The 22,890-nt window shown below is 50.1% G+C and overlaps 2 protein-coding genes across 4 annotated transcripts in view; one reads left to right on the top strand and one right to left on the bottom strand.

The window, feature by feature from the left end:
* Kcnd3 (potassium voltage-gated channel subfamily D member 3) overlaps window positions 1–16,357 on the bottom strand; it is a 205,173-nt gene extending 188,816 nt beyond the window's left edge. For 2 of the 3 annotated variants that reach the window (XM_020177536.2, XM_020177537.2), the window contains exons 1-2: window positions 16,203–16,357; window positions 8,596–9,761 (exon numbers count right to left, since the gene is read on the bottom strand). In XM_020177536.2, the coding sequence (XP_020033125.1) occupies window positions 8,596–9,701 (1,106 nt within the window). In that variant the 5' untranslated portion in view covers window positions 9,702–9,761; window positions 16,203–16,357. Of the gene's footprint in view, window positions 1–8,595; window positions 9,762–13,878; window positions 15,915–16,202 lie in introns of those variants that run through there. The other variant, XM_074050767.1, reaches the window with a different exon arrangement.
* On the top strand, window positions 15,724–17,779 carry LOC109695157 (uncharacterized). Its single transcript, XM_074049049.1, is given in 6 exon segments — window positions 15,724–16,050; window positions 16,052–16,261; window positions 16,263–16,826; window positions 16,962–17,052; window positions 17,501–17,638; window positions 17,733–17,779. Coding segments are annotated over 6 exon segments (1,377 nt in total).
* Window positions 17,780–22,890: the final 5,111 nt, after the last annotated feature.

Here is a 22,890-nt window from a genome sequence, read left to right as displayed (position 1 = left end):
AGAAAGAAGTAAAAATAAACTAATGATACTTCTTGGCAGCTCAAAGCCTATAATTATGTTTAACTCTTGGTTATCCAGGCCATTGGAAAACAGCATCAGAAAGAATCCTACACCAGAAGCAAAAAAACACAACAAGCAAATAAACAAACAAACAAAAACCACTATTTCCATCAGTCTTTGACGGTACTGTGTAATTTTTAAGCAGCCAATTTGATTTTTAGTTCTGTTTGGCTGATCTTTTGATATTTGCATTTACAGTCTGTCAATAACTGCTGAGAGATAGGGAGGAAGGTGAAATGGAGAACCATGCTGGTGGGAGGAACCCAGCTGGGACTGAATCATTTGCTTTGTAGAACCTCAGGGCAGGACTCTGGACATCCCACCATAGGCATTCATTGTGTGGCAGCATGCCCCAGGTGTGGCCACTCCTCTATCATGACTGCCTAGAGTAGAGACTCCCAGCTCCTAAACAACTCACTATTGGATCCAGAGTGTGTTTTTACTTAAAGAAAATGTCAAAGTGCCACCGAGAAGGATGAGGTTCTGGGACAGAGCGGGGGCTGTGCTTCCGGTCATGGGAAGGTGCCTTACTGTGCCCCTGGGAACCATGAATGCAAATCCTGGGAAAGGAGATTTGCAATTTTGCATTGATAGCCACATAATGTAGGGGGGACGTTCCTCTTTGCCACTTCTGAAGCAAACAAATATCACATGTGGTGATTTCGGCAGCTGCGTTGGTTGGGGAAAATTGATGCTCATTTCATGTGTCAGGGAGCAGAATCCCAGAGAATAGAGCCAGTCTCCCAGAAAATGGTTTCTTTATATAGTTTCATCCATTTATTGTTTGATTGGACTTTCTGTATATTAAATTCAAGCTGTTCTGCCGCTCAAGGGTGTTATGATGCGTTGGCTCCATGGGAAATAATGAAGGTGATGGGATTTTACAGCATTGCATTACAAAGGAGGCGTCCCCAGCCTCATCCATCTCTCCGTCAACTAGCTTGTGTGTGAGGTGGCACTTACATTAAAACGATTTTTCTGATTCGGTTTCGTGACACTCATTCAAGTCCTGACACCTGGAATATGATTACATGAGCTAAATGCAATCTTCTTCTATCCAATCACGGTCAGCAAAGGCAGAGAGGTCTCTTCCCTTCTCGGTCCCGCCTTCCCACACATCTATCACGTCCATGGAGCAGGGAAGAGAGAGGTGAGAAGAGGCCAGTGTGGTGTCCAATAAAAGCAGGCTGGATTAGCAGGAGACTGAACTCAAACTAGAGCCAAGGAAGTGTTTTGGCAGAGAAGTTTGGATGCCCCAAAGCACTGTGGTAACACCTTCCTCCTTGTCACAAATAAGTTCTCCTTAGAAGCTGGTTCAAGGTCAATACTATGTATTCGTTCCAAAAGAGATTGCTCTAGGGCCCAGTCCCTACTTTCCAGAAAAGCAATTCTGACATGGACACTTCAGACATGTATGAGTATTCAGTAGAGTGTCAACTTCCTGGAAATGGCTGGTTACATGCAGGGTCACCAGCCAAGGACAGGGTAGGAGAGGCACCATGCTCCTCTCCCTGGCCTGGAAGAGGTCCAAGCCATGGTGGAGAGAGGACCAGAAGTGTGCATGGCCTGGGAAAGCCACTCCCTTCTGAGTAAGAGAAACAAACACACTGGAGGAGATTGAGGGGCTCTTCCTGCTGGGGAGAGGGAGGACCCTCTTGTCTTGTTTACTATATTTGGAGGCAGAATAATTGCTGCTCCTTAGGAAGAGCCATGTTTGTATTTACAGAGGAAAACCCAAATAAAACAGAGAAGAGAGAGGATGAGACTGATTTAGAAAATTCTGGAAGAGACCTATGAAATGAGTACCAGCCTGGAAATCCCTTTCCCAAATCCACAGCAATTTGAATCACTGGGTCAGAAGACAAATCCAATGTGATGTTCCCGGTGTAAAGCACAGGAAAGGCTCTTGTCCCACCCGTGTGAATTACCTTTCTCTCTTCCTTAAAGCCCTGTGTCCACTCCTGTTTCAGTAGCTCCTTTGGCCTGACAGCAGGCCCCCTCATGGCTGTGAGCACATACCCAGTTCCTTGGTGCAGCCCTGGAAAGTTCCATCCAGGGGCCGAAGCTCCCTCCTTAAAGCCAGCACTAGGCCCATTGTGAGACACTATGGTTGAACGTGACTTGTTCATTCCATGAGAAGGTCCAGCTTCCCTGGGCCTTTAAGCCACCCTGTAAGACCTTGAGGCCACTTCTTGTGAAATGCTTCTCCTAGGGGTGAAGGTCGTTAGGGCTGTGTCTTCTTGACTAGTCCCCCTCATGTGAACTTTACAGCTGGCTTGGTGGGAGGAGAACTTGCAAACACTTCCTGAGAAAGCTTCCTGTTGCCTTTATCTCCAAATACATACAGAATCCCTCCCTTCTCCCACCCCTCTGCCCCCACTTTTTGCCCTAGCCACCACTGTCTTCTGCCTGGATTATTTTGTGGCTTCTCCCCTACAATGTAGCACTAGCCAGTATCTGATCCCCCGCTACTCAGCAGCCATAGTGATCCTCTGAAAACAAGTCAGTGGCTTAAAACTTTTCAGTGGCCTCCCAAGCAGAGCAGAGTGAAAGGTAAAGCCCCTAGGGCAGTCATGAAGACCATGTGAGCTGCTTCCCCATTACCTCTCTGGCCTCATTTCTGGTGTCTACATGGCCTCCCTCATGTAGCCCAATCTAGGATCTTCTTGCTCTTCCAGGAATAGCAAGTGAAGGCCCTTTTATCTGATGTCCTTTGCATTTGCTGTTCCTTCTAACTGGAATGTTCTCCATGGTATCCACATGCCTTCAGGTCTCTGCTCAATATGACCTTCTCTAGGAGACCCTTCTTGATCTGCTAATATAAAACAACTCCCCCCTTTGCTCTACCCACTCCACTCCCCACTCAGCACTTCCTATGTGTCACATCAGGTTTTATTTTTTTCTGGAAGCTAATATGATATTCTTATTTGTTTATCTTGTCCACTACAATGTAAGTTGCACAGCTGTTTTCTTCACCGCTGTTTTCCCAGTGCCTAGTGGGCACTGAATGAAGATGACTGAATGGAGGGAAACACCACAGGAAGGGAGCTTCCTGGTGGATCCCTTTCTGCTCCACCCTGGCCCAGAGTCTGGAGAAGAGCATGGTTATGCAGGTGTTTGGCCCCAAAGGCTGAAGCTTCATAGAGTACTCTGCTTAGCTTCCCCACTATTGTCCTGCCCACAAACATCCTGCCTGACAGACAGCAGAACTAACATGTGGGCAGCACTGTCTATGGTTTTCACATGGCCAGAAAATAGTTGTCAAATGTGAAACTTAAAGCTGGGCAAATAGAGTTACAAACCTGTTGGTTGAACAAGTAGGTATCAAGGACCACTTCCTATCAGCCCTTGGGCTAGGCACAAATCATACAATGATCTTTGAATAGATGCCTGCCCTTGACAACCTTGCATCCGGGGAGGAAAGACACAGAGACAGCTAGAGTTAGTAAAATGTGTGGTGACAAGAAAGAAGAATGTATAGGCTGTAATGGAAGGCAAGAGGAGAGTCCCCAGGTCCTGGAAGGCCAGGAACACTTCTTGGAGGAGATGACATGGGTTTAAGCTTGGAGGATCATGGGAGTCAGCAAGATACAGGAGCAGAGAGGGGTGTCTCTGAAGCAAGAAGAGTATTCAAGTTCCAAAGAAGGGAAGTGAGTCCCATTAGATTCATTTTGCTTGTCTTGCATTGGACTGCTGTGCAATTAAAGTGCTGTATATTCCCAGAGCCTACCATGCTGCTTGGCATACAGTAGGCACTCAATAAATGTTGAAAGAATGAAAGATTCCTTGTTGAGAAACAAGTCTGCATCCTGTCTTGGGAATTTTAGCACCAGAGAAATGTCAGTTAAGAAATGTCAACAAAGAAGGGCTGGTGGAGTGGCTCAAGTGGTAAAGCGCCTGCCTAGCAAGCATGAGGCCCTGAGTTCAAACCCCAGTGCTGCCAAAAGAAAAAAATGAAGAAGAATGGCCTTCAACCAAGAAATGTCAACAAAGAGAAGGCTCCAAGGTCATTGGTTCCCAGGAAGTGTCCTATGATCAGTCCCTTGGGCAGGGGACTCTTTCCCATTCAGGCAGCACCATTAGCCAGTGTCCAGGCTATGGCACTTGGGTACTTACAAGGGCCGGTGGGTAGTAGATGAAGGCACACACAGAACTCTGGAAATTTTTTTTTTAAACAAAACCAGATCTTAGACAAGCTCTACTCTTATTCTGGGGAGCCTGATCAAGGACTTCAATCAACAATATTTCTGTCTCCATTCCCAGTCCAAGTCTCCTGGACCCTCAGGCAGGCCCCTTCCAGGATTGTGTTTTAAAGGAAAATGCAAATCACCTGGCCACTGTGTCATGCTTGGAAGAAGTAAAGATTGATTCTGTTTTCATTAAAGTGATTTTTAGACACTGTCAAAAGCTCTCTCATCTCAGAGCACAGGGTGACATATAGGCTGCTGGTCTCAGTTACATAACCAAGCCAACCAGTGGCAGCAGGCCACCTCATCAGGAGCAGATGCTGCTCCATGCCTTTCCCAAGCCCAATCCCCATCCCTAAGATAGTCAAAAGCACCCCATCCCATGCAGGCCTGGAGTTGGCCCTCGTGACTCTTGTGGTTGCTTGCTGCCAAGGTTTTCCTCTCACATGCTCCCCACACTTCTGTGCCCTCACCCAGCTGTCCCAAGGTCTGGCTCAGGCAGTCCAAGCCAGAAAGCCAAGCAAAATGAAGAATGGAAATCTGCTTTGGAAAATTTTATGCTGTATAATACATTCCCAAACCAGTTATGTTGATGTTATTTAATATTGGGAGTTCTATGTTATCCCTTCCCTCTGTTAACTGAGATAATTGGGGATTTATTTTATTTATAGCATCAATTATGAGCACAGAAATTAATCCTTGGATGGTGCATTTGGGAATTCGACTGTCAAGGGAGCACAGGGAAGCCCAGACAGAGCTCGGGGGTCTCCTCCACCAGCACAGGACGCTACAAAGGAAAGCCATCTTTAAGCCCCAATGCCAGTTTGGGCTGTCATTGCTTTGTGTGCTTAAGGAATTTTGAGATATTAAATAAACAGTGATAACTGGCTCAGGAGAAGCCTCCTTTCCTGGAGGTAACCTAGGAACTCATGAGTGAGGTGCTGAGAAAACAGGCAGAAGTGGCAAGGAGGACCAAACACCTTCACTCACCCAGCCCTTGGCCCTTGGCCTGTCTGCAAAGGAGTCTGTCTTCAGACTGGAAAGGGAAGCTTTGGGAAGGAGCAGGTCAGGGAGGGGCCAGTGACAGGAAGAAGTAGGTGTCTCCTGGGAGCTATTGGGAGCAATTTGATCATGGCAGAAAGTTTGTCCTTAGTATTTCATGGCCACTTGGGACTCAAATGCCAGTGTAGAGTAAGAAAAGATGGGCTGTCTTGAATTGGTTTGAGCAAGGCTACAACCAGCCAGGAAGAGGAAAAGCTCTCCAGGGTGAAGCCAGCAAGGCCTCCAATAAGGCCAAGAAGATTGCTCTGTGGTCCTGCAGAGCAACATGTAGATGTATCAGTCACCAAGTAAAGGGGGGCTAGGGGTGGGAGAGCACATAGGCTGAGGGCATGCAGGCTCTGCAGGTTCAAATCTCAAATCTGCCCCCAAGAGAGGACAGATAAGTTTAGGAGGGACTGAGAACAGTATCAAGTCAAGCAAATGGAGGTGCCCCGTTTACACTGATCCATCCATTAAAAAGCATTCTGCCAAGCACCTGCTGTGTATAGCCAAGCAAATGAGCCTGGTAATTGTGCCAACTGCCAACTCAGGTAAAGTCCAAGTAGCCTGATCCAGCATGGAGCTATACCAGCCAGGGAAGAGGGGGAGAAAAAGAATCTGCTTTCTCGTAACTTACAGGCATTCAAGGAGGACATGGCTAAAGGTTTCCTTTCTTGCCCATTCTCCTCCCAGAAACTAGACATTTTGCATAATGCATGGGGAAGGAAAAATAGACTTGTCCATTGTCAGATGTGGGGTGAGGAAGTCCACAGGGCTCACAGTCAGGGGAGCCACACCTCTCCACAATGCAGGCATCCTTCACTTGTCTTCATCTTCACTCTCTGGCAGTCTGCCTGCTTCCTTACCCCCACCCGAAGAAAGGATGTGAGGCCAAGACTGCCCACCTCCTGATGTTGCACTTGCTCTTTGCTCTACAAGATGAATATGAAAGGAAATTTTCAGTTTCCCCAGCAGCAGTTAACACTGAGTTTTGCTATGAAAGCAGCCATTAACTTCTCAGACAATGCTTTGATCTGTCTATTGATTTGAAAAGTCTCTGTGTACCTAGAATAGTGCGTGGCTTATGTTACTCATCGGGCTCATGTGCTCTGGACTAGCAGTATGACTAGAATAGAGTATCACACCCCAAGTGCATCTAAAAAAGTAATAATCCTGAAGGAGTGATTTCTACCTAGGGGCCCTGATGGAGTAGAAACAAGTGGAGTGATGGAGTAAAAGGAGAAAGGGCACAGAAGGCAGCCAGACTGGTATTTGAAAATCAGCTCTGTCCCTTAACAGCTATGTGACTATGGGAAATTTACTTAACCTCTCTGAGCCTCACCTTCTGCATTTTTAAAGGGTATAGAAACTTTTCCTACCTACCAGGCTGCTGTGAAGACTTAGAGATAATATATGCAAAGTGCTCAGCACACTGACACATAGTAGACACCCATATGCTGTTATACTAATAATAAAAACTAACGGGCAGCTGGCCAGTGAAGTTTCCATTGATCTCCTCTGGAATGATCCCATTTTAACTCCGACACCCATCAATCTGCCTTGTGTTTATTCCCATACAGGTCTCTCCCTCTAGTGTCATGAGTCCCATCAAGAGGCACTTGAGGGCACAGAGCCATCTCAGGAGCATGCTGGGGGTCCAGTCAGGGTGGGCTGCCTGGCCATGGGTGAAGTCTGTCAGGAAGATGAAGAGATAGCCAGGTCAGCTTTGAAGGAACAAAGGCGCAGCCAGCTCCCCAAGTCCATTTTATCTCTAAATATCTCACTGGGCTGAAAGCCTCCCATCTGCCACTTGAGCCAAGAAGGACAAGGTCACACAACCAAACATTCTTACACCTCTGCAACAGCTATTTGAGGAAGTGTGTGTGTGTGTGTGTGTGTGCGTGTGTGTATTGGAGCGGGAGGAAGGGCCAGGATGGCTTCCATTACAGAGACAGAGGTAAAGGGAATGCCCCAATCAAATGTGGCCTTTGCAAATGGATGGATGGTGACACTTCTTGCTGCTCCCCTCCCTTCCTGTGGCAGAATGACAAATGTAATCATTTTAAAAGGTCCCATCACCTGCTCAGTCATTCCCAATAAGTACACACAGCACTACGGAAAGACCGTCACCACCACCACAGGGTTTCAGCCAGGAAAAAATCGAATCACCAGGATGCCACCAACCAAATTGTCAGAGACCAAATAAAAAGCTTCATGAATTCTCCATCAGCAATATAATGCTTCCTGGCTTAAGCAAATATAGACCCAGAATATGAATTGTGGAGGGATTTTGCATTAGCCTTAGTGGCTTACAACGGCTGAAGCAGAAACCCCTGTGAAATCTATGTCTCCATAAAGCAGACTTTATTGGCTCTAATCCTGTTAGGTAAAGACTGTAATCTCCTTCCTGAGCCCCCTTCCTCTGATGGGAAGCTTTACATCCCAGTACCATAAATATATTTCTGTGGCATCAGCAGAGAGAAGATCTCAAAGAGCTGGAGGAGATGGAGTCACCAAGACATTCCTGATCACCTGTCCCTCGGATGATATGGATCCCTCCGTCTGACACATGATGCATTCAGAACATCTCACAGTCATGCAGGTAAACCAGGTTATTCCATCACTGACTCGTGCTGAAAAGCAAGGTTGTTCCTCCTTTGGTGAGAAAAAAAAATAGGTACCTCACTCTGCAGAAAACCCAACATCAGGGTCACTTAGAGAAAGTCTGAACAGAGTTACAGAACCTTTGAGAATCTGTGCAGCAGGGAAGAAAAGTAAGGCGAAAAAAGAAAATAGCTTACAACATACTACCAAAAAGCACGGGAAGGATCCAGAAGGAGTGCTCTCAGTGTCTCCTGGTGAAAGAAACCTATACCTGCCTTACAACAATCACTGAACTCCTCACAGCCCTCTTCCTCCCTCCCCATGCCCTGTCTTCCTCCCCAGGACAGCCTGAATAATAAGCACAGTTACATCTGTAAAAATATAGTCATTGCCCCACCCCCACCATCACACACACACACACACACACACACACACACACACACACACACACAATGAATGACTGGGAAAAGAAAGGGTGACTTCAATTTCCACATTTTATAAAACACATGTCCCACCCCAAAAAGAATCAATTCAGAGCAGTCACCACCCCCAAAAAATCACTCCTGTGCTTTCCTCCTGTGATGATACTACTCCTCCAGCTTCCAGGAGGTGGGTGAGAGACTCCTGGCCTCAATGCTGACACCATTCAAAGCTTCACCACCCACCCAGATCTACCCTGTCCAGTACACCTGCGTTGACTTACCCCAGTGTGGTCATGGTGACAATGGTGTACCAAAAAGATGCCGGGATGCTCGTGAACTTGCTGGCAGAGGAGCCCTTCTCGGCATAAAACATCACAGTGGCAAAGATGATGATGGCCATCGTGAGGGAGAAGAGCAGAAACCCGAGTTCTGAGGCACAACTCTTCAGGGTGTAACCCAGGATCCGCAGGCCCTGGGAGTGGCGCGAGAACTTGAAGATCCTGAAGACGCGGAAGACCCGGAGAGTGACAAAGGCCCCGGACACGTCCTCATTGTTGGTCATGACCAGGCCGATGTAGTAGGGCATGATGGCCACCACGTCAATGATGCTCATCACGCTACGGATGAAGCGGTAGCGGCTGGGTGCCGCGAAGAGCCGTAGGAGGTACTCCACTGTGAAGATCATGACGCAGGCGGTGTCCAAGCAAAAGAAGGCCACCGAGTAGCGCTCTCCACATGGCAGCTCCTTGCTCCCCGGGACCGTGCCGCATGGGACCGTCTCCACCACGTTGGTGATGACTGAGACAGCGATGAAGAAGCCAGTCACATAGTAGAAGACCAGGGCCAGGGTGCTGGTGTGGGGGTTCTCAAAGGCCCGCCACATGGTCTGGCGGAAGCTGAGCGAGGGCATGGACTCCTGGTTGTTCTCTGAGTCGTTGTCATCCATGAGGCGCTCAGCGTTCTCCCGCTTGCGGTCTTTGTACTCCTCGTAGCAGCAGTCTCCGATGATCTCGGGGAGGATGCCATAGAAGGCCAGCTCCTCGTCATAGGCCGAGATGCACTCATAACGTGGGTAGTGCAGCTTCCCTGTACGGTAGAAGTTGAGCACACAACGGAACACTTCTGGGTCGCGATCAAAGAAATACTCCTTGGTATCCTCGTTGAAGAAGAATTCCTTCTCTGTGCTGCCCAGCAGCGTGTCCGGGTATCGCTCCAGCGTGGTCCTCCAGGTCTGGAACCGCCGTCCACTGACATTGAGGACAATCAGCTCATCCTGCCTCTTGTTCTTGTCGGCTGGGGCTAGGGGCATGGGGCAGTTGGCCACTGGCATCCACCCAATGGCTGCAGCCCTGGCAAAAGGCAGCCAGGCTGCAACTCCAGCCGCCATGGTGACTCCAGTTCTTGGGCAGACACTTTGCAAACCAGCTTGGAGTTAGTTCAGCAACCCCTGGGAGACAGGAGAGAGCAAAGAAAGGGCTGAGTCCACCTTGACTCTCAGGGAGGAATGGGACCCAGGGTGAATAAAACAGCAATCTTCAAGGCAATTTAATAAAACTGAATCCACCACGGACAGGGTACTTGATTCTCTTCTGTCCTCCCCAGTAGGGAGAACACCTAGCAGGGGACAGCCCAGCAAAGCAGGATCACCAGATGTTGCTGACTGCCTGACAAATTGTCAAGTGCCAAGAGGTTCAGAAGCATTTGGAGGGAAAGCCTCTTTAGCAGGAAGATGTGGGAAGACAAGGGTGGTAATCAACTCTGAAAGGTTATGGCGTTATTACGAATTTAAATTGGGAGAGGGTAAATGAGTTCTCATTAAACGAATTTAAAAGTAGGATAAACATGCTAATTTTTATTTCACTCTTCATCCACCATGGTAATCAGGGAATGGGGTGTAGATGAAGAAGACTGGGTAAATACATCCTTTCTACTCCTCCCCAGTGGGAAGAAGAGTGGGGCTGGCCATTTCTAGAAAAGTCTCTGTCATGGTAGGAGACCACAGTAGGTCTAAGGCCTCGTGAAGCACTGTCCCCCAACTCCCAAGGAGAAGGTTTTCTTTGCAGAGTGCTACTCTTTGGGACACTTGACTTCCATCCTTGCCCTAGCAACATACTGTCCAATTGCACTCCTTAGAGCCATGATGGAAAGACATGGGGAAAGTTGGGAGGCTGGGCAGGGTTGATCTCTTTCCCACAATATGAGGCAATTTTTGGATTCTTGGGTCCACCTGAGTTCAATACATTGTCCCTTTCTCTCCTCAGAGAAAGCCGATCCACATTCACTGCTTCACTAGATTCTCACCTCCTGCCTCCATCTGCCCAGCATCCCGAGTTCCCTCTGGTTATATAACAATACACTTTCCCATGCCAGCCTCTCTCACCTGGCCCCTCCCGCACCCTTCAGAATTCCTCCTGAGCTGGGCCACCTTGTCCCTTCACCCACAGCTCTCTGAACCACATTTCCCCATCACCTGCATGGATGGAGGGAACGATGGCACAGAGAACTATATTTGGCTTTGGGAAACAGATTTACCTTCTCAAATCTGGCTTTTTAAAGATGATAGTGAAATGACTCTGCAATCCCCAAATGTATACCATCTGTGGGAAGACATGTGGTGACACAGAAACACACGTAACAGCGAAGGGAAATTGTTTGGGGTTGGCACGCTCATCTCCACTAATCCTAAACTGATCACACAGAACAAATCCTAACTCTGAATTATTTGGATTGTCTGGAATTCACTTGGTTTGACTCTGTGTTTAAATAAATAAGGCAAAGTTTAGTCCTGGAGTTGAGCTTTTTTTCCCTTCCTGTTACACAAAGACTTGGAATAGAATTTGATCTTTGTCTTTCCCTGTAATGCTGTTTCACCTGCTCCTGACTTTCAGTTCCTCCAGTTGCCCTCGCTCCTGGGCTGCCGCTGGACTTTCCTAGTAGAGCTTCCAAAACAGGATAGGTTTAAACTATCTCCATGCAAAAAACTGCCCTATACCATTGGCTCATGACATCCCTAACTCCCAGGGCTGTCACCTTGACCATTTCTTAAGCAGCTCCACTCCAAGTGCTGTCAAATAATGAGATGATATCTCTTACTATCTCCATGAAGGCCCGGATTCCCTCTGGTCTCTCATTCTCTCTCCCTTCCTGGCCTCTCTAAGTCCTATTCTCCTTAGAGTGATCTCCCTAAAGCAAGGTTCTGATTGGGCGAACCCCACAGCCTATAAAATGAATTCCAAACTCCTCATCCTGGCATTTCTATGTATTAACATTCAGGCTGAGGTCCGATGCACCCATCCTAGCTTCCAACAACTAGAACACAGTCTGGCTCACAGACAGACCCTGGGTGTCTGTCGCTAGATCATCCCTTCTTCCAGCAGTCCTCTCTCCCTGACTATTAGAATCCTACCTTGCAGGGCTGGGGGAGTGGTTCAAGTAGTAAGGCCTAGCAAGCATGAGGCCCTGAGTTCAAACTCTGAGCTGTGCCCCCCTCAATAAATAGAATCCTTCCTGTTCACCCTTTCTGTGATGTACCTCCTCTCCCATGATAAGACTGTCTCCTTCCTTTGGGCTCTCAGCTCTTTGTTTGCTTCTATGCTCTAGCACTTACCATACTCTAGCCAAGGTTATAGATACTTTATAAATAGCTCATTAATAATAATGGCTGACAATAATTGACCAGGTACTCCGTGTAAGACATTGCACCAAATGTCTCCCAGGGATTATCTCATTTAATCCTCAAAGTCATCTGAGGAAGAGAAGTCTAACACATCTCCCATTTCATGGATAAGAAAACCTAAGCTTACGGAAATATAGCAGCTTGACAGTCCCAAACCATAGGGCAGGAACTCTACCGCGTGCATCCATGATCATCTCCATTGACCTCCACCAAAAGCCCTGTGGGGCAGACAACACTGCAGTCATCATTTTGCAGATGGGGAAGATGAAAGATAAGGAGCTGTAATGATTGTCTAAAAGATTAATAAGTAGGCAGAGGGACTTAAATCCCAGCAGTTTCAACATGGAATCAAGAGTACAGCCAGGCCACTCGCCAGCTCTTGCCCACCCCATATTAAGCTCTTTAAGGACAAAGGTCATAGAGCCTCAACCTCCCCAGCAGCCCAGCAGGTGGATAAGTAGTTGCTCAAACTGGAACCCTCTATTATAGATGCTAATTGCATTCCATCAAATTTACTCTACACCTTGCTAATATATTTGGAGGGCTATCAAGGGTTGGCATTCTCTTGCCAGACAGACAGTGAACTCTGAAGACGGAATTCAAAAGAACCCAAGAATTGAGTGTCTTCTCACTCACTGTAGGCTTAGTCAAGGGTTCTCTGCCTCAGTTTCCCCACTTGTCCACTATGGGGAATTTTCACAGGTCCCTCTGCTCCCTAATAAAGGGAGGTTGATCAGACACTACAGAAGACAATAGGAATGACAATGACATTTTCTATAAGTATCACCACTCACAGAACGGAAAAACAGCACGGGCCTGATGAGCTCCTGATTACAGGAGCTGAGGAAAGAGTGGGGTCATTTATCCATGGCAGCGGGTAATCCGCACACCACTGACAGGAGATGTGGGAACACATCCTGCATTTCTGTATCTTTCTTCAAAAAATTCACCCTTACCATGAACTATGCTTTCCTTGGACCGGGAGACTGTCCAGTCTTTCAGCATACATTTGGCTAGGCAGCTGAGTAGCAAAGGGGGCTGGGATCAAGTCCACCAGCTAAACATGGTCGCAGATGACTCCAGTTCCAACTCAGTTAATGTTTCTGTGCACTGACAACGCCCCAGGCTCGTAGACACTTTTACACAGAACAATACTAATGTCCTGGACAGAAAAGGCAAGATATAGAGTCTTCCTTCCCTTCCTTCCCCAGGCTGCAGAGAGCAAGGGCTCCTTCCTGAATTTGGGAGAGCAAGTCATACTCTGAGCCATAGAGTCCTCATCTGTAAAACGAAAGAACTGGACACAAAAGCAACAGGGGATCCTTGGGTTCAAATAATCCCAATTCCACTGGAACCAGGACATTGAGGCTATAGCGTAGGTCTCACTGAGACTGCTGCATGACAGCTGCCCATGCAAAGCGGGAAGTAGAGCGTCTGGGCTTGTTGCTGTGGGCATGCAATTAGCCAGAGCCTCATCTCAGCAGAGGGAGTTCTGGGAATTCCTGATGAGGCTGGTGCCCAGAACAGGGCACACAACCTGCGTCACTTGGTACCCAAGGCGATCTGAGGCCTAGTCTACTCACAGAACCCCTGGTCACCCCCCAAGAGAGTGAAGGAGGCCAAACCTTAGACACTGGGCCCTGTCCCTCTGACCTTTAACACACATGCTTTATCTCAGAATGAAGTTCAATGAGTTAGGGCATGGAGGGGGTTCAGGCGGCAAAGAGTCAGAGACTGCTGCATCAGGAGGTACCCTTGGCCAGACATAAGGCTCTGAACTTTGAGAGGACGATGCCCATCCCTTCCATTCTCCCAGGGGCGCTCCACCTGACTCCTGGGCCCCAGTGCCAAATACCTGCCCTTGCCAAGATCTGCCCCATCCTCTTACCCGCTTTACTCCAAGTCAGTCTCCTCTTTTCCAAGGGTCACAGGGATTTTCCAAACTGCTTTCAAATGTATTTGAGAGCTCAGGGGAAGGGAAAAATAATCCCCTCACTGTCTATCAAAAGTCTCTGGTTCCAAGGCCCAAACTTTACCCCATGCATTAATCCAGGACAATCTTCCTAAAGAAGGCCAAGCAAATCCCAGGCTGGGTCCAGAGCCTGGAGAGGCTCAGAACCTGTCCTCTTAGCAAAACGTACCAAAAAAGGAGCGATTACCCCTTCACTACTTTCTGTGTGCATGTTTGTACGCGTGGTGCGTGTGTGTGCACATGCTCGCATATGTGTGGGTTTGGAAAGATGGATAAGTATCCCACCAGATACCAAGCCCAAGGCCATATCAGCCCTACTCTCCAGGCATGACCTGGCTCAAGTAGGGTTTCTCCATGGCTATCGATGCAGTGCTCTCACCCTGACAGCACCAACACCTCCCCAAGCCTGCCTGAGTATGAATACTGCAACAGGCACTACAGTGCGGCCCCATTTCCAGCCAATGGCACGGCACATGCCTCAAATGCCAAGGTTTTACTAGGACATGGACGCCTTACAAATGAAAAATCTGAAGCTATTTTTGTTTTTGGCAGAAGAGTATGACAGTGGGAAAGATTTGGCGGTGATGGGGGGAGGCTGGGAAAGAGTCCTTTAAAACAGGTAAGCTCAGAAATGATAAAGGTGAAAAATCTTGGCAAAGGGGACCATTTTCCCTGCTTTAAAAAGTCAGCTGCCCTGTTAAACAGCTTCTGTTTGGGAAGTAGAGGGCCAAAAACGGGCAGAATGACCAGACAACCTCTCCTGGAGTTTGACACCTAACCTCAGCAGAGGCACAAAGCAGCACAACTGTCACATCACCAAGGTCTGTCCTTCAGTGACCTCAGTAGAGAGTCTCTGGAAACTTACTTTTCATAATCTTACATTAAATCCCTTAATCCAGAATAGGCCCATCTGGGGACCGGGGGAGTTGTTGGTAATTCAGGGGGTTTCTTCTATGTCCATAGGATTTGGTTAGGCAGGCATGAAATGGACAGGGTGAACCAGGTGGAGATCCTTGGGGCACAGGCCTGGGACACGCTGAGATCCTCTTCTCCACAGTGCCACTCCTAGGTTGGCCAGGGCACTTTCCTGAACTCTTTTTCTCCAGCCTCCTCAACAGCAAAAGGGAATAAGCCACTAACTAATCTTTCCTCCTTTGGGGATCCCTTATGCACTTGCATTTTGTTGCATGCAAATAAAGACAAGGAAAAATAAACATCAGTTCCTTTCCATTCCTTTCCTTGTGCCAACATGTAACCCACATGGAACGGACACACGACTTCACATTGAATTCTTGTAGCCCAAGAGCCCTTTCTTACCGAAATTAAATATCCAGCTTTCCCTTGAAGTAACAGTAAATAAGATGTAAATTTAATACCATCTCTCACATTCATGCAAAATACAGCAACACATACCTGGCCTTACAAACACATTACATGTGCCTAGGACCCCAAGAAAGTTCTGATGCTCTCTCTTAAGAAATACACGGAGCCTTCTCTTTGCTTTAAGAGTCCAGGTCTGGAACCCAGCCTGTTGCTTACTTATTAGGGCTGCCCAGGATAAAAGCAAGTGCAAGAATTTGAGTTGATTCCAGGTAACTTCAATGCCCAGTCCTTTCAAGTCCCCAGCGCCAGGGTAAACAACTCCTAAAGCCAGCCTATGGAACCCCTTCCCCAGGGCCGTAATGCTCTTGGCTGTCACTCAGAAACCCTCCCCAGAGCTCTCAGGGTAGAAGGGGTAGAAGCTGATCCAAGCAGGACCAGATGGACCGGGGCCCCCAGCCTCTGGTAGGCACACCGCAGCTCGCCTGGCGGAGAACTTTGCAAAGCGCCCCAAACCTCTTCCAGCTTCCACTCTCAGCCATTTCTCTCCTTCTCCGCTTACAAAGAGCGGGGACGGAGCAAGCCGTCGCCACCTGCACCAGATCCGGGAGACCTGCTCCTGGCACCCCCGAGGGAAGTCAGGCCAATGGAAAGAGGGCAGAGGTTCACACCCCCACCCCCAAACCTCACAGTATCTACTTGCCCGGAGGTGGCTCCTCAGCCCAGGGAACCGACGCCCCCGGGCCGGCTGCCTGCACCCTCACGGCACCGGCCCCACCCCCAATCCTTCCGGCGCCCCAGCGCCCACCCACCCGGGCGCGGGAGTGGGAGGGTGCCGCGTGGGCAGCTGGAGCAACAGGCGTGGGAGCCGCGCTCCTCGCACTTGCTAGCTCCAGAAGGCTCGGTCGCGTCCCTCTTACCTTCGGCAAAGCGAGCCCCAGGCCCCGCGCCCCCCGCGTGCGAGGAAGCTGCGGCCGGGAGCCGGGGGCCGCCGAGGCGCCGAGCGCCTAGCAGCGCGGCGAAGCACCCAGCAGCCGCCGCTCGGGCGGCTCCTCCTTCGATCCCCCGGTGAAGTCTCGCTCGCTCCCTCCCTCGCTCGCTCGGTTCGTGCGTCCGTCGGTCCGCGGGGCCCTCCCTCCCCCGCTGTCGCTGTCGCTGTCGCTGCCGCCGCCGCCGCTGCCGCCGCCGCTCCAGCTCCGGCTCGGCACCGCGTCCCCTCCCGCCTTGCCGCTCCGCTTGCGGGCTCGCGGGCTCCCTCGCTGGCTCGCTGCCCCCGCCGCTGCCGGCGCCGCGCGGAGCGGAGCCGGGCCGGCCACCGGCTGCCTCTCCCGAGGTCCCTCTCCCGAGCAGGCGGTGGGGGCGCGGCGCGGGCGGGGCGGAGAGGAGAGTCCGGGGGAGGCGGCGAGGCTGCGCCCTCGGCTCCCTACCGATCCCCGCTGGCCGAGCGGCCCCAGGCCGGGCCGGAGAGCGCCGAGCCACCAGGCAGCCGAGGGAGAGGAGGAGGACCCGGTGCCTCGCCGCGGGAGGGTGCCCAGGGCGAGGGCGTGCGAGGGGGAGTGACTCCGCGCGCGAGGGTGTTTGAGTGTGTGTGTGTGTGTGTAAGAGGGGCGCGCGTGAGCGGGGGGGGGGGGATAGTGCGGGGGGCGGGGAGACAAGGCAGAGCCTGGTGCGTCTCCCAGGGCGAGTGGAGGAATCCTAGGGTGTGTCTGGAGGTGGTGGAGTGTGCCGACGCGGGTGTGAGCGTGTGTGCCGGCAAGGGTGGGCACTGGGGTGAGTGTGGCAAGGTGAGGTTGGTTGGGGACTGTGGGGGAGGAGCCGGCGTGAGCGTGATTTCGGGGGCGTGTGTGGCTGGAGACCCGGGGAGAGGTGACAGAGAGCGCTGGCGTGCGCGCGCGTGGGGTGTCTGCGCCTAGCTGGGTGGTGTCTCTTTCTCACTCTCTGTCCACGCGGCAGCAGCACCTGCTTGAGGCCAAGCCCGGTCACCTGGTGAGGTGGAGACGGTCACCGCACAAGCTTCCCGGCTGACCCTGGGTTCTCACCTGGAGGGACAGACTGTCCTGACTCCTCCTAAGAGCCGCTCTCGTATTGGAGCGCGAGGGCATGGCCGGGAGGTCGGGATTCGCTCTCCTATCCCACCAAGAGTACCCAGTACCTAGAATCAAGAATCTGGCCTTGGGAGCGTGAACTCATACCAGAGCCCGTTGCCTTCCTCCCAAAGCCGACCCAGCCCTTTGGTCCCTCCTGGAAGCCCACAGATCCTCGCGGCTTGGTGCCTCGACCCAGGATGAGGAGCAGGAGGTTGGCGTGCGACCGCAAGGCGAGGTGTCCCACCCTGATTGTCACCCTCAGTGGGGCGGTGAGCTCAGGGCGCAGTCTGGCCGCTGGGCCGGCCCGCGGCACCTGCTTTCCCTGAGTACTGGTCCTTGATGCCTCGGTACCGCGAATTCCAGGATCTCGGCCTGACGCTCGAGAGGCGGGCGGCTCTGTGCCTCGGTAGGGACCGGAAGGAACACTTGGCTTGAATGATCGATCACAGATCTGAGCGAGGAGAGGTGTGTGCTGAGACTTGTACAGAAAGGCAAAGTGCGCGGCTAGAGTAAGGGCGTGCGTGCAAGGGCAGTTTTAGACTAGGCGCTGGAAAATGACTTTCCAGGTTCCAAAATGGGGCATCTGACTTGTGACAACCTCTAGTCCTGATCCAAATTAAGGAGCAAGGGTTCGTTTTTTGCGGTTTGAGCTCTTGGGGGCCTCTGCCAGCTTGGAGCCCCTCATTCACTTGTCTGACTCTGCCCAAAGCCCCTTTCAGTGTGTGTGTGTGTGTGTGTGTGTGTGTGTGTGTGTGTGTGTGTCAGCCTGAAAGGTGCACAATTAGCCCTCCAAAAGGTGGGTATGGACCCCATTCGAATTTGCCAGGAGTCCCATAGCTGTGTGGGATTTGCATACTGATTTGCATACAGTAATAATGATTAACAACACTGCCACTCCCTGGCAGACCAAGGAAGAATTCAGGGAAGGCCCTGGCACTGATCCTCCCTCCCCTCTCTGAGAAAGTGCTTATTTTCTCCCAATTGCCAGCTTTAGCTGCTAGACTCCTAGAATGAAGTGTCTCAGCCTCTGAGTGGGCAGTTCCCAGGAGGGGCACTTCCCTTTGGTCTTCCACCCCATGTCCAACTTGGGACAATGGAAGCTCAGTATTTTATTTCTGCCCAGGTTTGAACTCCTGTACGTTCCCACCATTGTTTTGTAGCTTGGGGGCTCAATTTGCCCCAAAGCTTGGAGCCTTCAGGGGACAGTTAGGTGAGGATATTTGTTCTTCCCTGGAGTGATCAACTAATGGGACAATTGTGACTTCCTGGGCCCTGGCTTCAAGGCTCCACCCCTTCTTGTCTTCATGCTTTCCAGGCTCACATCTCATGGTCTAAGTGAAGTAGCTATGGACTGTTCTCTCCTTTTTATCTTCAAGATCTAGAGGAAAATAGATTAGATTTCTGGTCTAGGCCAGTGTGGGTTTTGTTTACAGCCCTCCCCACAGCCAGGTGACCTGGAAAGTAGATCGGACAAATCAGGGGAGAAAGGAGGTCCCTGGACTGGGGCAGGTGGAGGAGCCATTCATTGTCCAGAGGACCAGGCTGGCCTCTCTGGGCTACTGTATCTTTCTAGCACTTCCTGTCCTCACCTTCCCCCTCTCTGCCTCTGGCCCGGCCTGGCCGGGATTTTCACTTGCTTTTCCCCCATGACACGGCCGCTTTTCCTTTAACTCTCAGCTTCTATTTAAAAAGCTAATTTGGGAGCTTGTCGATGCTCCCAATTCAGACATTTTAAATAGGAACGGAAAGTCAGGAGCTTCCAGGGCACTAGATTTCCTCCTCTTGCCACTGACACAGCTGAGGAGTCCACTGTCACTTTGCTGGCCCTGCATGTGTGTCTGTGTGTGGATGCCTGCAAGCTCAGAGTGTATTTCAGGCTCTTTTCTATTTCAAGGCAGGGCTCCTATGGACGACTAGTGTGTGTGCACACGTCTCTGCATGTGTGTGTGTGTGCGTGTCCTTTCCAAGCTGTGCACACATGAGGATTTTTCTTTAGTCCCATGGCTGTGGCCGCTATTTGCAGAGCTTGTCACTGTGTAGACTGTGAGGGTAAGAAGCAGCCTGGCTCAAAGTCCACTGCCTCTTTGCTGACATGCCAGGCTGAGGCAGGGTTGCTCTGCTCAGATTGGTTTTTGAATCTTACCCAAGTGTCCCTAAGGGTCCCTCCCCCCATACTGCTTGTGGCTCTCCTATTTCAGTAATCTGCCCTTGCTGGGCCAGGAATTTTGGAGATGGATCTCTTCCTCTGAGGGCTACAGGGATCTCTTCCTCTGAGGGCTACAGGGATCTTTTCCTCTGAGGGCTACAGGGATCTCTTCCTCTGAGGGCTACAGGGATCTCTTCCTCTGAGGGCTACAGGCTTGCTATGTACCTTGCAGGTAAAAAGCATAGACTTTGAGTTCAAACTGACTGGAATTGAACTTGCTTCTGCTTTTACCTAGCTGTGTGACCTTGGGGAAGCTACTTAACTTCTCAGTGCCGTGATTTCCTTATCTCTAAATGTCAATAAATGATACTGGCTACCTTACAGGGTTGTGAAGATTAAATGAACTATCATTGACAAAGCACTTAGAACAGAGCCTAGAACACAGGGAGTACAATATAACTGTTGGTTGTTGTTCAAGATAGAAGTGGTATGTATAAGCAGGAGGTAGACAAATCTGGCTAGGGAGAAAGGTAGAATTACCAGGCTCTGTGTGTGTGTGTGTGTGTGTGTGTGTGTGTGTGTGTGTGTACACTTATACTCCCCAGTAAAAATGCCAGGCCACAGTCTACAGTCAGTTGAGTTCACCTTGTTGGGATTGCTGATTCTCTGAGTCCCAGAAGAAGAGGGACTTCTGGTAAAGGAATAGAGGAAGAGTCTTAGAGTGGCCATGTCAGAAGCCCATGGGGAATGTCCTTGCAGAAGGAATCAGCTCCAGGACTGTTACTATCCCCATGGTCCTGGCCTCCCTTCATGCACCTGCCCACATAAGGCAAAGCTTTCTGGAAGTGGAGTCACAGTGCGGTGCTCAATAGGGCGACCTCTCATTCTCTCTGAATCTCCTTTTGGGCTTTGGGTCCTCTCACGTTGACCTGCTCTGCCTCCTACCCCTGCCCCACAACTGGACATGTGAGCATTTACTGGGTTGCCAGCAGAATCCGTCTCTTCCTCATCCCATAAGCATATAAGGACAACAATGAGGACTCAGGAAGAGGGGCTGCAAAGGACTGAGGACATGAAGGCTGTCCAAGGGATCCAAAGTAACCTTGCAAGTCCTGGATTGATTGTATCAACCCTAAGTTGGGAAGCCGCCCTATGTTGACTGCTTGCCAGACCTTTGATTATCCTGTCCTATAGACATCCCCACATCAGTAGATGAGAAAACCAAGGTAGTTGTTGTGACCTCTGACAGGATGGGAAGGTGCATGGCTAGTGTGAGGCTCTGAACTCTCCGTCCTCTTCCTTCTTGACTGCTCAGTTAGAGAGAGGGACTGCTCCACGATGACATTCTGCTGCTCTGCTGGCCTCCCTTGTGCTCAGCCTACACAGGGCTGGGGTCAGAGGGGTTTAGTGTGTTCAGATTGAAGTCACATCCTCTGAGTTTTTTGAGGGAGCCTTCTGCCTGAGGAAACTACAGCATGGTGGTGATGACTTTCCCTCATTTTCCAAAGTGAGGTAGGTGGTGGCAGTGGTGCAAATGCTGAGGATTCTCCCCCCTGCAGAAGGCCAGGGGTTTGCCTGCTGGATATCAGCCCAGGTTGTCCAGTTGGCCAGGACAAGCCATCCAACACAGATGGCCCTAAAGGCTAAAGTTGGAACCATTAGATGCCTTTAGTCCCTTCCTGAGGGAGGGGGCCCTTGCTTCCTGCAGCCCTAATCCATTTGGGACACCAACCATAGTCTAGTGGTCATCTCATTGGTGAATATGTTTATATCAGTTCTGCAAAAGAGAAGCCATCAGAGCTGCTGGGCCCAATGGGGCTTCAGAAAGTCAGTTCTTCCTGTGGACCTTATGCCAGCCTGACACATGCTCCATCCACACCAGATACCAAGGAAGCACAGGCCTAGTAGGGGGCTCTCTCTGCATGGAAACCTCCTCTGAGAGAGAGGCAGGGAGGGAGGTTTTGAGGGAGAAGAAGGATGAAAGCAAGCATGAGCTGGGGAGATAGGCACTTGGTGGGAAAAACCCTAGTCATTTGTTCAGTTTCTTTCTAGAAACCATTGGAAAGATGCTGAGGATACAGCTCAGAGGTACACTGACTTTTGCCATGTGCTGATGTTACCTGGGGCTCTACCCTTGGGCCTCTTCACTTCTTCATCTGCTCCTTTCCCTGGAAAATTCATTCAACCCAAGGTTTCAAGTTCACTCAATGCTTAGAATACTCTCCTGAACTCTCCCTGGCCTCTAGCTACCATGCCTCTCCATCTTTACACACAGTCACCTGTACATTTTATCTCACCACTCCTTGCTGTTCTCGTCACATCATCTCTCTCACTTCCACTCCCACCTGACCTCACACTCTTCTTGCCTTCTCTCTTCAGGCCTTTGCTCTGTTACCTGACAGCTTCTCATCCTTTCCTTATCTTCATGCCTTCTTGTATGTGCTCTACCTTCTTCCAGAAATGCCCTTCACCACTTCCTGTTCCCCGTTTTGCTAGCAGTCTCCCACACAGCCTCAAGCCTTCAATACCAGCCCTCAGGAAGAACGAATCACTTCCTGCCTTGGATTTCACAGTCCTCCCTGTGTACCTCAGAGGGTTCTTTGTGCCTGTGTGGTGGTAGCTGTCTACATAGCCTTGTCCCTTTCTGGCCTGTAAGCTTTTTAAGGCAAGGACCATGTCTCAACCATTTCTGACTCCTAGCTCAGTGCTCGGCACATTGCAGATGCTCAGTGTGATCGCCTTATGAATTTATTTTCATCTTCACTCCCATGCCTCCTTGATTATGTGTCAATAAGAATATGTGATAAATTTGCCAACTGGCCAATGTCTGATTGATCTTAAGCACTGGCACGAGAACAGAGAAAGAGGACAGAGGAAGGACAAGGTTGTTCAATTTGGGACTGATAGGAGATGAAAAGAATCCAAGCCCCCTCTTCCAGTTGGGAGGGAGGAAGGGAAAGGCTTTTCAAGTCTATGAAGTGGGCTTCAGTTGCTGCCTGCAGTGACCTGGCCAGTGCTCTGAAAAATTGGTTTTTAGGGGACTCTTTTTCTTTCCACTCTGGTAGGATGTCAATCACATACCCAGAACATCACCACCTTGGGAACAGCCAGGACACACATGGTCAGTTGAAAATGGCTCTGGTTGTTTGCAGTTGTGACTGCTTGCCATAAACAACAGCCTGGGAGCCTGCAAAAAACCCATTAGCCAAAATCCTGGACATGGCTCAAGGAGATGCCAAGACTTATAGGTTGCTGAATTTGAAGTATAAAATCATATGAAAACTGTATCACAAATCCAGGACAGTGGAGGCACAGTGGTGAGAACATGGGCTCTGGACAGACCTGTTTCAAATGTTGGCTCTGTCATTACCAGCT

The sequence above is a fragment of the Castor canadensis genome, chromosome 12, assembly GCF_047511655.1.
Source record: "Castor canadensis chromosome 12, mCasCan1.hap1v2, whole genome shotgun sequence".
In the NCBI taxonomy this organism is placed as follows: Eukaryota; Metazoa; Chordata; class Mammalia; order Rodentia; family Castoridae; genus Castor; species Castor canadensis.
The sequence above is the reverse complement of the archived record's forward strand: the minus strand, read 5'-3'. Positions and strand labels throughout refer to the sequence as shown.